Source organism: Notamacropus eugenii, chromosome 2, assembly GCF_028372415.1.
Source record: "Notamacropus eugenii isolate mMacEug1 chromosome 2, mMacEug1.pri_v2, whole genome shotgun sequence".
Classification (NCBI taxonomy): domain Eukaryota; kingdom Metazoa; phylum Chordata; class Mammalia; order Diprotodontia; family Macropodidae; genus Notamacropus; species Notamacropus eugenii.
In genome coordinates this window covers 233576651-233594687 of record NC_092873.1, presented here as the reverse complement: position 1 = coordinate 233594687, position 18037 = coordinate 233576651, and the positions used below count along the sequence as shown (strand labels likewise).

At 39.1% G+C, this 18037-nt stretch overlaps 2 protein-coding genes and 1 long non-coding RNA gene across 4 annotated transcripts in view; 2 read left to right on the top strand and 1 right to left on the bottom strand.

Moving 5' to 3' along the window:
• LOC140526921 (utrophin-like) overlaps positions 1–18037 on the top strand; it is a 90112-nt gene that overhangs the window by 10557 nt on the left and 61518 nt on the right. The window contains exons 4-6 of the mRNA XM_072643556.1: positions 1566–1718; positions 2654–2754; positions 10932–11126. The gene's annotated coding sequence lies outside the window, so the exon portion shown is untranslated. The remainder of the gene's footprint in view (positions 1–1565; positions 1719–2653; positions 2755–10931; positions 11127–18037) is intronic.
• Positions 2488–5222, bottom strand: LOC140526923 (uncharacterized). Of its 2 annotated transcripts, XR_011974599.1 has the most exons (4): positions 4893–5222; positions 4004–4117; positions 3376–3517; positions 2488–2686 (listed from the first exon to the last, which is right to left on the bottom strand). It is a non-coding gene; the product is annotated as an uncharacterized lncRNA (long non-coding RNA). The 2 variants fall into 2 exon arrangements; XR_011974598.1 differs by lacking the exon at positions 3376–3517 and having other exon boundaries at positions 4893–5215.
• On the top strand, positions 12459–14608 carry LOC140526922 (transcription initiation factor TFIID subunit 7-like). Its single transcript, XM_072643557.1, has one exon. The coding sequence runs from the start codon at positions 12670–12672 to the stop codon at positions 13747–13749; it is 1080 nt and encodes a 359-aa protein (XP_072499658.1). The 5' UTR covers positions 12459–12669; the 3' UTR covers positions 13750–14608.

Genomic DNA, 18037 nt, shown 5'->3' with positions numbered 1-18037 from the left:
TGTAACTCCATAGCTTCAAAAATACTAACTGATTCCTTTTTGCCTCCTGAATAAATTCAAAGCCTGTTGTTTAAGGCTCTTCACCACTGGATTAAAATTTACCTGTCTAACTTTATATTTCATTCTGTTTGCTTTCCATTACTTCATACCCAGTCCAGGCTAAAATGCTTGGTATTTTTCCTTTAAATCTAGAGTTCTTAGCCTGGGGTTCACAAACTTGTTTTGTTAGTATCTTGATAACTTAGCCAATAAAATGGATTTATCTGTATTTTATTTTATGATGAAGACATGAATTAGAAAAGGGGTCCGTTGCATAAAAATTGTTAGGAACCCCTGCTCTTTCTTCCTCATTGTGTTTGTTTATGCTTTTAACTACTCTGGGAATACCTTCTTCCAGTTCTTGAAACACTGTAAGATACTGGTTCCCATGAGGAAGCCACAAGGAAAGAACTAATCTTGTGATGGTGACTTCATAAACTCTGTGTGTATAGGGACACATTCACTCTTCCTGCTTCTGCTGAAGTGAAGAACTTTATTGAATTTACCTTACTGAAATAAAGAACTTGATTTAATTTATATAAATAGTGTAGGCAGGCCTAACACAGAAATTTACCTTTTGTTTTTATTTTCTGTTTAACAATAGGGTCAGTGGAATCCTTTTACTAGGTAAAGGAACAGGACCCAAAAGGCAAAGAGACTGCTAGAAGGGAGTAGGGAAAAAATGTGAGATATGCCCACAGATACATTATTTCATTTATTCTTTCCTTACTAGTAGAAGAAAAGGTTTCATTTAGAGAAATATATTGAAAAAGTATGTTACCTCTCATATAATTCTTCTCTGAAGAAATACTCAGTGCTCACTTCTTATACGATACTTCAGCCATCAATTAGACATATATCTATCTTTATATATGTATATATATATATATAATTTTAACAATATTCTGACACACAAAAACTTCAAGTGAAGCAAAACCTTCAGAGAGATTTTAGGTAAATGGCATTTTCAGGCAAAGTCTTCTCTTTCAAAAATCCTATAGCTTCATTTACATAATCAGGAAAGTCTCAAGCTAGTGTTTTGGGGAAATAATTCCAGTCAGTTCTATTTTTAAGAAGGCTAAAAGGAATTTTTGTAACTATTAAAGATCTTGTACCAAGCATTAAAACACAGTGTTAGAGAGATTTCGTTTTTAGTATCTGACACGACTTCATGCCAAGGAGTTATTGTCTTTGCTGTCTTGTCACCCAATATATGGCTTTGTGTCACCTCTTGATGTGTAATCTCATGAAACCTGAATGGAGTTGAAGTCACTATAGCTTTGAAAAGATCTCCCAATATGCGAAAGTACAAAGAAATGATGAGGAATCTCTGCTTGACCTGATTGGCAAATTAATTTTTTTTCCTTTTCATTTCTGCCTATTTTACAGTTGTCTTGCTTATTGAAATCTGGTTTTACCTCATTTGCTTCTTTCCTCTACTGTAGTCAATGGACTTACTTGGAGTCATGTTCTGTTTTTGGTTCACCTGTCCTTAGCTATGCTTTCTTTTTTGCTCTCTTCTGTAGATGTTGATCGACCAAGAGCTTTTCTCAAAGACAATTTCTGTGAAATCACAACCTGTTGAGGCTGCTATGCATTCAGTGGACCTAGACAAACTAGAGCATGATTTAAAAACTTTGGTGAAGGCTGTAGAAAAGCCCAGTGATGAAGATGAAAAGGTATAATCCACTTCATTTTTCTGTGAATAAATGCCTTAAATATCATGCTGTGGAGCACGTGAATAGAGCACTGGCCCTGGAGTCAAGAGTATCTGAGTTCAAATCTGTCCTCACACACTTGACACTTGCTAGCTTTGTGACCCTGAGCAAATCACTTAACCCCAATAACCTTGTGCGTGTTCTCCCCTTCCCCCCATACCATGTCATTTGTGGTGGAGAATTTTAAGATGAGAGTTTTTGACGTTGGGTTTCAATGTAGCAATTGCCAAATGATTTATATAATGCTTCTAAGAGAGTTAAAATTTCAAGGAGAATTAACTAAGGATCAGCATGGTTTAAATTGTAAGCTATTTTAACATATAATTTAGAGAGACAGTGTGATATACTGCTGATGCAGCTAAACTAGGAAGACCTAGGTTCTAGTCCTGCCTCTAACATATACTTAGATCTTTTATCCTAGGCAAGTTACTTTCCTTGTTTCACATAGCTTTTGGAAAGTAGGTGATAACCTACATTGGTAGAGGTAGTTTACTCGTTGGAGAGTCCCTGTTGAAATTGCAGGAGCTTTTTTAAAAGATCCAAGAGGATTCAAAACATTTTTGGAAACAATATAATTGTTAGAATTTTTTTCCACCTAATAGTATTTTATTTTTTCCAATTATATGTAAAGGCAGTTTGCAACATTCATTTTTTTATGATTTTTAATTCCAATTTTTCCCTTCTCCCGAAGACAGCAAGCAATCTGACAGACTATACATGTCCAAATCTATTAAATGTAAATGCTATAATTTTAATGTACTTATTTTAAATTTTTAATGGGATATTCGTTTACAGAAATTCATCATGATGGATATGTTCTTTCTAGTAAAGAAATATACATTGCTCGAGAGATATCCAAGTGAAATATTGACTTGTTTTTCTCTTTCCATTCTCAGTTGGATGAGGAGAAGGCCCAGATTGAGGAAGTTCTGCAGAGAGGAGAAGAGATGTTACAGCACCCGATGGAGGAAAACAGGAGAGAAGAGATACGCTTATAGTTAGTACTTCTGAGGACGAGACATAACAATGTCAAGGCATAATCACTGGAACACGTGTCTCCTACTTACAGCGCTTGGATGCAGAAAAAGGAAACCTCTGATGTGATCTCAGACAACTTGAGGAAGCAGAGAGTATTTTCATTACCAGAAATTGCTTCATGGGGGATAGTACTTGATTTGCTATTCACATTCACCCTAAGTTGTTGTCAAGGTTCAACCAATCCCCAGGAAAGAGAAGCGCTAGGAAATGACAGTGGGTATAAAGCCTGGTCTTCAAAAACAGATCTAGCCTGTGAAGACCTTTCAGCTGTCAAGGATACCATTTTCTGTTCTCCCAATTTCCTTTGCTTTGTGCATTGTACCCAAAGGTAAGGGACAGAGGGAGAGAAAGGGAACAGGAAGGAGGAGAAGGAAAGGGGAAAGGAAAATGAGAGGAAAGGAAAGGAAGGGGATGAATGAAAGTAAAAAGTGAAAAGAGGAAAGGAATTTTGGAATGGAAATGAAAGAGAAAAAGGGGAACGGAAAGGGGACAGATGACAAGGAAAGAAGAAGGAAGAAGCTGCACCCCCAGATTGGAAGTGGCCAGTTGTGTCTCCACTGGGGCAGTTTGTATTACTCACAGAATGTTGTTTGTCCTTCCTTCTGGAAGAGGACTGTCACATCAGGAAGATGATGCTATGAGTTGCCAGTGAATTGGATTTCAGTGAGGGAGGGCTGTGAAAAGTCATCAGCCTTACTTTCTCCTTAGGAGCCATCTGGGCCCTATGTCAAGACATTTAGTATGACTACATAGATAAGAGATAGACAGTCAGGATGACTAGAGATGGCTTTGGATGCAGTGGGAGACCTTAGCTTTTTGAAACTAAGGTCTTTACTAGGTCTCAGCTTGACTGAGGCAAGGCCCATTGAGTGACTAAGATGAGTTGGAAATGAGCCAAGGAGTGTCCCCTTTTATCTAATTAACGCATAACAACCCCAACAATCTGAGAGGGGAAGAGGCCAGAATTTCTGGACAAGATAGAGATTGGAATGACTGGAGGTGGCCCCCATTTAAAGAGGGGTACAATACACAAAAGGAGGCAGGAAAGGGGGGTGGAGCAGGACATCAGGGAGTATAGGTAGAGGGCATTCCTTGGAACTGGAACCAGGCAGGGCATCAGATGTAAGGTGGAGTGATAGGAAAGACCAATTTCTGCCCTCTCTAAAGGAAGGAATTTTGAAGCTTTGTTGCTCCACCTTTGAACTCACCAATTAGAGGAATTAGGAACATGGTGGTGAGTTTAGATGTGATGGACTTCTCCTGGGCACTCCATCTTGTTCTTTAGAGTTTGAAGCAGACAAGGCATCAGATTCAAGGTGCAGCTGGAAGGGACAGAGTTTCAAGATTATGGGAGCAAAGTCCTTTGCAGGAATGACTGAGGCTATACAGTTGGATTCAGTCTCAGTTACATCATTTGTAGAAGGAGTGTAATGGTAACATCTACATGATAGAATTACGGGGATCAAATGAAATAATATCTATTCAGTGCTTTGTCAACTTGAAAGCACCATATGCTATTATTAACATCTGTATCTCTGTTTTATTGTTGGCTTTTACTATCTCTTCCTATGTCATTCAGTAATGCAACATAGTATTCAAGGTTATTTATTGATAGAATTATTAAAGGTGAAGGAATGGTATAGTCAGTCATTTAGCACAGAGGTTCCATTATGTTTGTTTTAGGAAAATGAGGGGGTTTTTTCCTCAATTAATAAATGGTTAAAGAATATAAACCAGCAGTTTTCAGAGGAAGAAATTAGAGCTACCTATAGTCATATGAAAAAATGCTCTAAATCACTATTTCTTAGAGAAGTAGATTAAAAGAGCTCTGAGGTACCACATCACACTTATCAGATTGGCTAATGTGGTAAAAGAGCAAAATGATAAATGTTAAAGATGATATGGGAGAGCTGGCACACTAATTCATTGTTGGTGGAGCTGTGAGCTAATCCAACCATTCTGGAGAACAATTTGGTACTATGTTCAAAGAGCCACAGAAAAGTGCATACCCTTCGACCCAGAAATATACCCACTAGGTCTCTATCCCAAAGACATCTTCAAATTGGGGATAGAAATAGTATCTTTCCTTTTACATACCTCAGGTCAGGAACTTGGCGAAGAGGGTGATAAAGATCTATACAACAGGTGACAAGAGAAGTGATCAATGTACAGTGTAGTAGAGTGTATAAAATATCAAATATTGTTTGGTATTCAAAGCCCTTCAGAGCCTGCCTTCCTAGTTTTCATGTCTTCTTACACTTTACTCCTCTGTTTTGAAGTAAAGAAAGGTCTCTTTTTATACTATCAAAAAAACAATCTAGGAGGGACAGAACTTCAGGGTTTCTGGCCAAAACAGATACAGTTGTTTCTTACATTCATTCTGAGTGGTCCTCTGGACACAAGTTGGTGGTGATGGAGGCTTGGGTGGGGCCCAATTATTGCATCATCAAGGACAGAGTGATATAAGTGGAGAAAATCTAATCTGTTCAACACTTTCCAGGTTACTGGGATGCCAGTTTCCCTTCTCCTCATTGTCCTTGTTTTGGTATCTTACTGGAAGGTAAGGATATAAAACCCTCCGTAGAAAGAGGGAGAGGAAAGGAAGGCAAGAAAAAGGGAGGGGAACGGAAGAAAAAGGAAAAAAGAAAAAGGGAAAGGAGAAGGAAAGGAAGAGAAGGAAGGGGAAGGGGAAGGAAAGGAAAAGTCAAGGACAAATGGGAAGGACAGGGGAAGGAAAGGAAAAGGGAAAGGAGGAGGTGAGGCAGTGTGTACTAATGACAGGTTGTTGTTTGTCCTTCTTTCTGGAAGAGGACTGTCACATCAGGACAATATATAAAATGGAGGCAAGAAGAGGGATGATGGAGCAAGGAGCCCTGGGAGTATGGGTAGGAGTTTTGGTACTCCACCTTTGAACCCTCTAATTAGAGGAATTAAGAACATGGTGGTGACTTTTGATTTGATGGATTTATCCTAGGAGAGGATATGGCAGAGTTGACACATTAATTCATTGTTGGTGGAGCTGTGAGCTGATCCAACCATTCTGGAGAACAATTTGGTACTATGTTCAAAGGGCCACAGAAATGTGCATACCCTTTGACCCAGAAATATACCCACTAGGTCTCTATCCCAAAGAGATCTTCAAAATGGGGAAAGAAATAGTGTCTTTCCTTTTACATACCTCAGGACTTGAACTTGGCTAAGAGGGTGATAAAGATCTATACAGTAGGTGACAATAGAGGTGATCAATGTACAGTGGAGTAGAGTGTATAAAATATCAAATATTGTTTGGTATTCAAAGCCCTTTGCAGCCTGCCTTCCCAGTTTTCATGTTTTCCTATACTTTACTCCTCTCTTTTGAAGTAAAGAAAGGTCTCTGTTCATATTGTCAAAAAATCAATCTAGGAGGGGGAGTAGCCTCAGGGTTTCTGGCCAAAACAGATGCAGTTTTTTACATTCATTCTGAGTGGTCTTTTGGACCCAAGGGAGGACTTCGTGGGTGTAGGGCCCAATTCTTGCATCATCAAGGACAGAGTGATATAAGTATAGGAAATCTAATCTCTTAAACACTTTCGAGGTTGCTGGGATGCCAGCTTCCTTTCTCCTCATTGCACTTGTTTTGGTATCTTACTGGAAGATAAGGGTATAATACCCTGTATAGACAGAGGGAGAGGAAAGGAAGGCAAGAAAAAGGGAGGGGAAAGGAAGGAAAAGGAAAAAAGAAAATGAGAAAGGAGAAGGAAAGGAAGAGAAGAAAGGGGAAGGGGGAGGAAAGGAAAAGGCAAGGACAAATGGGAAGGAGAGGGGAAGGAAAGGAAAAGGGAAAGGAGGAGGTGGGGCAGTTTCTACTACTTACAGGTTGTTGTTTGTCCTTCTTTCTGGAGGAGGACTGCCACATCAGGACAATATACAAAATGGAGGCAAGAAGAGGGATGATGGAGCAAGGAGCCCTGGGAGTATGGGTAGGAGTTTTGGTGCTCCACCTTTGAACCCTCTAATTAGAGGAATTAGGAACAGGGTGGTGAGTTGTGATTTGAAGGACTTATCCTAGGAGATGATGTGGGACAGTGGAAACACTAATTCATTGTTGGTGGACCTGTGAGCTGATCCAACCACTCTGGAGAACAATTTGATATTGTGTTTAAAGGGCCATAAAATATGCATATCCTTTGTTTGACCCAGCAATACCCCTGCTGGGTCTGTATCCCAAAGAGATCTTAAAAAAGGGAAAAGGAATCTTTTACATCTTTTTACTATCTTTTACTCTCTTTTATATCTTTTACATAGCTCTGGAGAGGAGCTTGGGGTAACAGAGTGATAAAGACCTATACAAAAGGTTGCAGTAGGAGAAGTGATGAATGTACAGTGTAGTGGAGTGTATAACATACTGTTTGGTATTTAAAGATCTTTACAACCAGCCTTCCAAGTTTTCATGTCTTCTTACACTTTGCTCCTCTCTTTTGAAGTAAAGAAAGGTCTCTTTATATATTGTCAGAAAAATCAATCTGGGAGGGGGAGGAACCTCAGGGTTTCTGGCCAAAACAGATGCAGTTTTTTACATTCATTTTGAGTGGTCTTTCCGACCCCAGGGAAGACTTTGTGGGTGTGGGGAACAATTCTTGCATCATCAAGGACAGAGTGATATAAGTGTAGAAAATCTAATCTGTTAAACACTTTCCAGGTTACTGGGATGCCAGCTTCCCTTCTCCTCATTGCCCTTGTTTTGGTATCTTACTGGAAGGTAAGGGTATAATACCCTCTGTAGAAAGAGGGAGAGGAAAGGAAGGCAAGAACAAGGGAGGGGAAGGGAAGGAAAAGGAAAAAAGAAAAAGAGAAAGGAGAAGGAATGGAAGAGAAGAAAGGGGAGGGGGAAGCAAAGGAAAAGGCAAGGAAAAATGGGAATGAGAAGGGAAGGAAAGGAAAAGGGAAAGGAGGAGGAGGGCAGTTTGTACTACTGACAGGTTGTTGTTTGTCCTTTTTTCTGGAAGAGGACTGTCATATCAGGACAATATATAAAATGGAGGCAAGAAGAGGGATGGTGAAGCAGGAGCCCTGGAAGTATGGGTAGGAGTTTTGGTGCTCCACCTTTGAACCCTCTAATTAGAGGAATTAGGAACATGGTGGTGAGTTTTGATTTGATGGATTTATCCTAGGAGAGGATATGGCAGAGTTGACACACTAATTAATTATTGGTGGAGCTGTGAGCTGATCCAACCATTCTGGAGAACAATTTGGTACTATGTTCAACGGGCCACAGAAAAGTTCATACCCTTTGACCCAGAAATATACCCACTAGGTCTCTATCCCAAAGAGATCTTCAAAATGGGGAAAGAAATAGTATCGTTCCTTTTACATACCTCAGGTCAGGAACTTGGCTAAGAGGGTGATAAAGATCTATACAATAGGTGACAATAGAAGTGATCAATGTACAGTGTAGTAGAGTCTATAAAATATCAAATATTGTTTGGTATTCAAAGCCCTTCAGAGCCTGCCTTCCTAGTTTTCATGTCTGCTTACAGTTTACTCCTGTGTTTTGAAGTAAAGATGTGTCTCTTTTTATACTGTCAAAAAAACAATCTAGGAGGGACAGAACTTCAGGGTTCTGGTCAAAACAAATGCCGTTTTTTGCATTCATTCCAAGTGGTCTTTTGAATCCAAGGGAGGACTTGGTGGAGGCTTGGGTGGGGCCCAATTGTTACATCATCAAGGATAGAGTGATATAAGTGTAGAAAATCTAATCTGTTCAACACTTTCCAGGTTACTGGGATACCAGCTTCCCTTCTCCTCATTGCCCTTGTTTTGGTATCTTACTGGAAGGTAAGGGTATAATACCCTGTATAGCCAGAGGGAGAGGAAAGTAAGGCAAGAAAAAGGGAGGGGAAGGGAAAGAAAAGGAAAAAAGAAAAAGGGAAAGGAGAAGGAAAGGAGGAGAAGAAAGGGCAAGGGGAAGCAAAGGAAAAGGCAAGGATAAATGGGAAGAAGAGGGGAAGGAAAGGAAAAGGGAAAGGAGGAGGGGGGCAGTTTGTACTACTGAGAGGTTGTTGTTTGTCCTTCTTTCTGGAAGAGGACTGTCACATCAGGACAATATACAAAATGGAGGCCAGAAAGAGGGATGGTGGAGCAGGAGCCCTGGGAGTATGGGTAGGAGTTTTGGTACTTCACCTTTGAACCCTCTAATTAGAGGAATTAGGAACATGGGGGTGAGTTGTGATTTGATGAACTTATCCTAGGAGATGATGTGGGACAGTGGGCACACTAATTCATTGTTGGTGGACCTGTGAGCTGATCCAACCATTCTGGAGAACAGTTTAGGACTATGTTCAAAGGGCCACAAAAATGTGCATACCCTTTGATCCAGCAGTATACCTTACTGGGTCTCTATTCCAAAGAGATCTGAAAAATGGGGAAAGAAATAGTATCTTTCCTTTTGTGTAGCTCAGGACAGGAATTTCGGCTAACAGGGTGATAAAAATCCAAACAGTAGGTCATAATAGAAGTGATCAATGTCAAGTGTGGTAGAGTGTATAAAATATCAAATACTGTTTGGTATTCAAAGCCCTTCACACCCTGCCTTCCTAGTGTTCATGTCTTCTTACACTTTACCCCTCTATTCTGAAGTAAAGAAAGGTCTCTTGTTATATTGTCAAAAAATCAAATAGGAGGGGGTGGAACCTCAGGGTTTCTAGCCAAAACAGAGAGTTGTTTTTTTGAACATTCATTCTGAGTGGTCCTCTGGACAAAAGTGAGGACTAGCTGGGGGTGGGGGCTTGGGTGGGGCTCAGTGTTACATCATCAAGAATGGAATGTTGTGAGTGTAAAAAATCTAATCTGTTAAACACTTCCAGGTTTCTGTGATACCAGCTTCCTTTCTTTTGTTCTGAGTATCTTACTGCAAGGTAACGGTATAATACCCTCTAAGGACAGAGGGAGAGGAAAGGAAGGGAAGAAGAAGGATGGGAGGGGAAGGCAAGGAAAGCAAAGAACAAAGAACAAACAGAAAAGAGACAGAAATGAGGATGAAAGGATGGAGGAGAGAAAAAAAGGAAAGGGAAAGGAAAAGAAAAGAATAAAGGGGAAAGGGAAAGGAAAAGGAAAAAAGGAAAGAGAAAGGAGAATAAAATTTTTTTTCTGTTTCTCTAATTTGTTTTTTAAAATCCCTTTTTAACTCTTCTAAGAGTTCTTTTTGGACCTAAGACCAAATTACATTCTTCTTTGAGTTTTACAAGGAGTCATTTTTACACTATTGTCTTCCTCCTAGTTTGTGCTTTGATCTTCCCTGTCACTGTAGTAACTTTCTATACTTAAGTCCTTTTCTGTTTTGCTTTTTTTTTTTTTTTTTTGGTGCCTTGCTGCTTTTATGTGAAATTTGAGCTCTGTTCCTGCACAGGTGAACTTTCCATTAACTGAAAAGCATATTTTTTAGAAGAAACACCAACCGAATAGTTTCTTCATCCTGATTATATTTGTGTGATGCTGACATCAAAGGAGGAGAGGTTGTTTGAGGGTAGAACTGTAACTAGAAAACTTCAAAATATAATTTTTACCATTCTCTATTTCCCTCTTATAGTAGTTCCTAAGGAAGTATATTTAAGAATTCAGATTAAAACATACAAAAGCCCTTTATAATTTTGTGTAGTATTAGTGGAGGGTTTGAAAAATGTTATAGCTTGTGATATAAATGAGAAATAAGGAAGAAAATTTCCTCTCCAAATGTACTTTGTTGATTGGTCATTATAATAATGTTTAGATTCTGTTTTATAGTGTATTTCAAGTCAATACTGAAATGAGATTGCTAGAAGTTTGCAGGAGTGCAGATTTTTAAATACTGTATTAGAGTATTTATATGTGCAGGTTTGCTTTACCAATAGAACTATTTCTCTAACATTTTGCTTTTGGTAAATATATTGTTTTAAAAATTCTTAATGTCTTTGGGAACGGTAGCACTTTGGTTTGATATAATGTAAGCTTCTTGAGAACATGGTTTGTTTTATTTCATTTTAAATTTTGTACATTTCCACAATGTCTACCATAGAGTAGTAACTTAGAAGTGCTTTTTTCGTTTGATTTCAGCTTACTATAATTTGCAGTGTGTTCCCTTTAGATGAGTATGTATTAACCATATTCCTTTTTTTTCTACAGGTGACCCCCATTGAGCAGAGTGTTACAGTTGATCATCCACATCTGTGTGGAAATAGATCCACTCCCCTCCCTACAGATTATCTCGAAATTAACAAAGTCTTACTCTCCATGGCGCACCTAGAAGTGTTACTCAGTTTTACCAATCTCAGCAGTGGTTTCTCGGAACAGTTCTCTGCGCAGGAAGAGTCAGTAAAGGTAATTGTCAACGTTATATTTGAAGAGGAGCAGTCAAATGACATTTTGAGATAGCAATTTGTTTAAAGTAAACCATGTATTTTTTGACCTGCAGCCAAGTGAAATGGCACCCAAAATTGGTGATATAACAATCCTGTCTCTTTCCTATCTCTTCTGGGCAAATATAATTATGCTTCTTAAAGTTTTGTAGGTAAAATTGATTATGTACAAAAACTTTGCAAAGCTTTGCAAAGTTAGGGACATGTTATGAAACTGTTAAACAGTGTTTCAAGGTGTGTTGTGCGGCAGTCTCAAAAGAATTCACAGACTCAGACAATCTCCAACCCATGCCAAAGCATTTATTAAGGATTATACTCTCAACAAGTAGACTAGGCTCCTTAGAGGAACCAGCAGCTTCGCAAAGCAAGACAGGGCTTTTTATAGAGCAAAAGATGCAATTGTCATTACAGAATATATGAATATTAAAATATTGAATGAGGTTATTGATATGGACAGGGTTCCTAGAACTGGTGGAACTAGTCATGCGGTTACCCAGAATATATACAGAAAAGGACACTGGATGGTATTAATGGATAATATTGATATTATAACAAGCCTCTCTACATCGTAAGTTCATCTAAGAACAGCTCTTTGCTATTCCTGCGCAGCCCTCCACTGATCAGCACCTTCTTGGTGGTGCTTTCTTAATGACTGACTATTGGGATCCTGTCTGAGACTAGATGGATGTGTTAAGTGGCTGAGGTAATGGACACACTTGCTGCGCTAGTGAGAGAATTAAGCACATGGGGAAGCTGGGAGATTGGGGGTGGGTACAGTGGCTACATTCCATCATTCTCTCCTCAAAGAGCTGGATCCCAAATTCATTTGGGAAAAGGGATGAAAGTCTCAGTTTTCTGTAGCTTCTTCTGGATGCAAAGAGGAATAGAAGCTGTCCCTGCCTCAAAGCTCTCCCAGAGCTCTCCCAGAACCGAGCATAGGCCACATTTTGGGGATCATGGGTGGGTATGGGCTGGAATCTACTGTTCACCTAAGTGTAGGTGAGCAATGGCCTGTTGTCTGGAAAACACAAATCTGGCTCTTCAGTATGTAGGGCCCAATTATAAGGAGAAACCAAGACCCCCATTAGAATCATTTGCATTTGATATACAGGATTATCTGATTTTATTAGTTTCTCAAAAATGTGCACTTTGATTCCAGTTTTCTTTAAGAGGATCAGATGCTACTGATTATCCAACCCTTTACATAAAAATGCAAGTTACAACACTTGCAGGTAGAAGCTTTCCACCCCTGAGTTAAGGAATTGTAGAAATGGATATGCTTCAGGTGCAGGGGAGGGAGCGCGGTGTTTGCGTTCTTCGTGATTCCTGCTCGTTTGAGGTGAAGACACTTAAGGGAGGCCTAGCCAGGTTGTGACTTGCCTGGGTCTACCACAAAACAGCCTCCATTGTCTCCCAAGAAAATGCCAGAGGAGTGTTTTGGGACCTAAACCCAGAGCATAGGATTTTGAGTGATAGTCATTTATTGTGGAGTAAGACGAAAGGAAATGACTGTTACAAAACAGAAAATGAGCAAGAACAAAGAAGATGCTCCCCATGAGTTGGAAAGCCAATTCATATTACGTCTGCCTCCAGATTATGCTTCCACTGTGAGAAGGGCAATACAGTCTGGAAGTGTCAACCTGAAAGATAAATTGACCATTGAACTACATGCAGATGGACATCATGGAATTGTCCATGTGGACGATGCCCCATTAGCTGCTAAGGTAGTTGACCTGCCCTGCATTACTGAATCCTTGAAAACTATAGATAAAAAAACCTTTTATAAGACAGCAGATATCTGCCAGATGCTTGTGTGCAGTGTGGATGGGGATCTTTACCCGCCTCCAGAAGAACCAGTTGCCACCACTGATCCAAAAGCAAGCAAGAAAAAAGATAAGGACCGGGAGAGGAAATTCATCTGGAACCATGGTATCACTCTGCCTCTGAAGAATGTCAGAAAGAGGAGGTTCCGTAAGACAGCCAAGAAGAAGTACATTGAATCACCAGATGTGGAAAAAGAAGTAAAGAGGCTTCTCAGTACAGATGCAGAAGCTGTCAGTACCCGATGGGAGGTGATTGCAGAAGATGAAACAAAGGAAGTGGACAACCCAGTTTCCCTAGCAGGCCTAGAAATTTCATCTCCAGGAATGAGTCATAAGCAGGGCCATGGCTCCTCAGAACATGATGAGCTTCGGGAGATATTTAATGATATTAGCAGCAGTAGTGAAGAGGAAGATGAAAGAGATCCTCATGATGATGAAGATATAAACATCATTGACACTGAGGAAGACCTAGAGAGGCAACTACAAGACAAGCTTGATGAATCTGATGAACAGCGCCAAGAAAATGAGGAAACAAATCAGATGGTCATGGGAATTCAGAAGCAGACTGATATGATGAAAGGTAAACTCCAAGAAACTCAAGGAAGAGCAAAAAGACAGGAAGATCTTATCATCAAAGTAGAAAATCTGGCACTCAAGACCCATCTACAGGCTGTGCTGGTTGAGCTCAAACAGCAGGAAGAAAGAGAGAAACAACAGCTCAGTTCCTTGCAGGAACAGCTAGAATCACTCCTGGAGAAATAAGAGGTCCCTGCCTGCAAATTCACTGTTGTCCTCACATTGGTAAATGGCTCACATTCCATCCTTTGGGTTGAGGACAATATACATTGTTAATGTGGAAATTTGACTATTTTCATTTCACCGTTTTTCTGTTTCCTATTTTGACTTCATCCCATTTCTCTCTCTGTAACACTGTTTATTTTGCTAGAAACTTACACACTAATAAGTAGAAGGCGATAGGTGAGAGAAGACTGGTTGTAGAAGAGTTTTGGGATTAATAGACCAAATAGTTCATCCTCTAATTCCCACATTTATTTCAAGGTTTTCCTTCTCAAAATCAGAACTTAACTGTTACTTTGTGGTAAGAACCAATTCAACTATAAAAAGATTAGAGGACAGATGCTGTAAAGCTTGTTTTGTGTACATTTTAGTTTCTCAACTGTTCTAAATCTCTTATGTAGAGGAGCATGTTATATAGTGGTAGATAACTGTCACAGCAAATAAAAGTGACAGCCATTCATGTCTGTAACTAAAGTTGTTTCCTACCAAGCATATGTCTCCATTTTTTTTTTTTACTTCATTAATGTTGATATTCAGTGGATTAATGAACAGTTATTTCTGTGATATGTTGTAGAATCTTTTAAGATATAAGAAAGTGATAGACCATGTTTGGCAACTTTTAAGGCTGCATTTTGCATCTACCCTTCACAGCTGATAAAGATGGTATTCTGTTTTCTAGTGTTACATGTTACATTTTTCTTTAACTCTGACTCACCTTGGACTTACTATAAGAGTTCCAAGTTAATTCTTCATGCTGTGAAGTTTTTCCAACTACATTAAAGAGTGATTTGACTCCCTAAAAAAAAAAAGAAAAGAAAAGAAATGAATATACTCATAAGAGGCTAACTTTTACTTCAATTATAATTAAAAAAAAAAAACTTTGGAGGATTACAAAATAGTACATATCAGTAACTTTTTCATAAGGAAACATGTTCATCATAAAGTTGAGTTTTCCATTAATGTAAAACAAAATATTGCAAAATATTCCATAGGTTACCTCACTTTAAGAAAATGGGTGACACTGAAATTCTCTTTTCCAAACCAAACTAAAGATGTTTCTGATTTAGTTTTAGTAATTAATAGAATGACAGCTAGGTTCCTCAATCAACTGGACCAGTACCCAGTTATTCTCACATCATTTTGAAACATTTTACAACCTTATGTTGTCTTTGAACTGTACTGAAATCTCATTCCTGAAACTGAAACAAAAGAGGTTCCTGACTTTAAGCTCACAATTCTTGCTTAGGCCACGGAATGACTGTAAATTTAGATCAAAATAGCAAGATCTCACATACTTACATTTGCTCATATACTTTACTGACTACTCGCTTAGTTTATAGAAATTTGCTATAAAAGGAAGAAGTAGGGACCTGATCATAGCACATATCACAAGATAAAATATCCTTAGCTCTGTTTGACTTTTGGTAGGAGTCACAGTTTATCAACCGTGCAGTAACAATTCCACTGTATAGCCAGACTCAGAAATCATCACGTTGGGAAACATTCCTTTTCAAAGGAACACAGTGGGGAAACTGAGCCAGGAGGATCCCAGGCTAGGCTGTGCCAAGGTCGTCCCAGAAGCAAACCTCCCCCTGTTGTCGTTTGCAGTTGAGTATATCACATCGCCTCTGAGTAGCCTGTGGCATTTTTCTCAGATGGTGGAGTACTGATTTAATGCATACAACTATACCTAAATTCAAACTAAAAAAAAAAAAATCAGTTATAGGCCCAAGAGCTTTTATCTTAAATGGCAAGTTTCATCAAACTCAGCTTAGGGCTAGATGGAATTATTTTTACTCTTAATGGAGCAATAAAAATGTTACCATAACTTTCATGCATAAGAAGTTTCCCTGAACATCTTTCACCTGTTTTTCTTTCCTTCTTGAATTTACATTTATCCTGGTGTAAAGACCAATCATTAGAAATCATTTCTATATAATAGTATACATGCATGTAATATACAGATAAATATATTTGTATATAATACATAAATTTGCACATTCTCAGCAAGCCAAGCTCATTGTTTAGGAACTCTGTAACCCAAACAAGCTCTTTTCCTGGGCTGATGAACTTGTCCACACAGGAAAATTTACAGAATAAGAGGAATTGACAAGAACCACAGAGAAGGGTCTGCCTGTTCACCCTATGGTAATTCTTCCTCTAGACTGAGGAAAATCCAATACTTTCTGGAACTAATACAATAGTTTACCAATTTGAAACAATATTATGTATTTGAAACTTGAAACAAACCCATTACTGATTAGGTGACTTCAGGCTTACTGAATACAATTCCAAAATACCTAACACGGAAAATTGGGCATCTCATCACCATTGGCATTGTATAGCGGTGCCATCCAATGAAGAAGCTAATAATCCTAGTTAGTACTTATAGTGTCTCCCTCTCCCAGGCATTGTGTTACCTTCTTTACACTCATGTGAATTGTTTTCATGTCCTGTAAGCCAAATTTGTTCCAACTTTGCAGGATACTTGCCTAGTGGGGAGTCCTATGGGTTTGGGTTGGGTAGGGGGAAGGCACTGAATGCAAAGAAATCCTTTTTGTAGCCACCATTCACTTGATCATGTGGTGTCGCTCAGAGAGGGATAAAAGCCAGCTCAGAGCTGACTGTAAAGTTCCTCAAAGAGCTTCCTGTGTCTACAGGGAAATTGCCCATGCACACTGGGGCCCCAAGTGTCTTGTCAAGACTTCCTAGGTATTTGAGGGACCCCAGCCAAGAGAGAGGAAAGGAAAAGACTTACCTTTGATTGAAAAGTATCAGAATCAGACTCTCCTCTCCATGCTGGGTGTCAAAAACATTGTGGTGTTACAAGGCATGTTGTAAGTTTGTTTTGAAAGACTTCACAGACTCAGACCATCTCCAGCCCAAGCAAAGGCTTATTGAGGATTATGCTCTCAACAAACAGGCTAGGCTCCATAGAGGAACCAGCAGGTTAACAAAGCAAGATAGAGATTTTTATGGAGCAAAAGGTGCAACTCATCTTTACAGAATATACGAAGAGTAAATTATCAGAGGGCTGAATTGATATCGGTAGGGTTCCTAGCCTTGGTGGAAATATGTTTATCCAGAATGCATACAGAAAAGGGGTAAAGGGGATATTAATGTACACTAATGATATTATAATAACCCTCTCTACATCCTAAGTTCACCTGAGGCCAGTTCTTTGCTGTTACTGTGCATGTATCCACTTAGGTTATGATTTAGTGCTAAAAGATTCTGCTCAGCATCCTCTTGGTGCTACTTTCTTGATGGCTGCCTATTGTGGTCCTATTTAATATTAGGTGGATGTGGTATGTAGTTGAGGTAAGGGACACACCTGCTGTTCTAGTGAGGTAGTGAGGCATATGAAGAAGTTGGGATATTGATGCTGGGAGCAGAGGCTAGAGTCCATCAAAACTATTTCTCTGATAAATGCATTTAGGACACCTTAAGATCTGTAAAACATTTTACATGTATCATCTAATTGGGTCACTGCAATAGCATTGTGAGGTATCCTATCCCCATTTTATAGTTGAGGAAACGGAAGCTATGAGAGATGAAGGTCAGATAGCTACTCTGGAGTATTCAGAGCTATAATGACAGCAAGGTATTTATTTATTAAACACTTGTTATGTATTGGACACTGCATTAAGGGCTGGGGAGACATAAAAATAAATGGGGCAGTTCATGCCCTCAAGCAGCTTAAAGAATAATTAATAAGAGAAGACAACATAGAAAGGGTAAGAGAAAAAATTATATGTATGTTGGGTGAGGGACATGTCTCGAAACTGAGATGTTTTCAAAATGGTATGGCGTCCTTGCACTGGGGAGATTCAAGCCAAACCTTTGCCCATCAGAGGTGGCTTTTCAGGGGATGTAATCCAAGTTTCTTTTGGAGGGATTACCGATAATAGTGGTCATAGTACAAACTGCATGGTGAAGAAATAACTGGGGAATGTATTTATGATAAAAGTAGAAACTAGAGTGAAACGTATTAGATTTTATAGCGTTAGCATTCAGTAGCACATCATATGGAGAACTATAATTTCAAAGCAAGATCATCACAGGGTGTTTTAGTCATGGAGTTACAGGCTTGGAAGGAAACTTGAGAGTGTATTTAACTAGGCAGAGGCAGAGCCACATCTGGAATCCATGCCTCCCATTTTCCAATCTAGTCTTTCCTGAAATGTGGCATACTAGAGATGATTACATTACTATTTACACCAATTATAAGTCTTCTTTCTATTACAAAAAT

Coding starts and splice junctions, on each gene's coding strand:
- LOC140526922 (XM_072643557.1), top strand. CDS start 12,670: ATGACTGTTACAAAACAGAAAATGAGCAAGAACAAAGAAGATGCTCCC.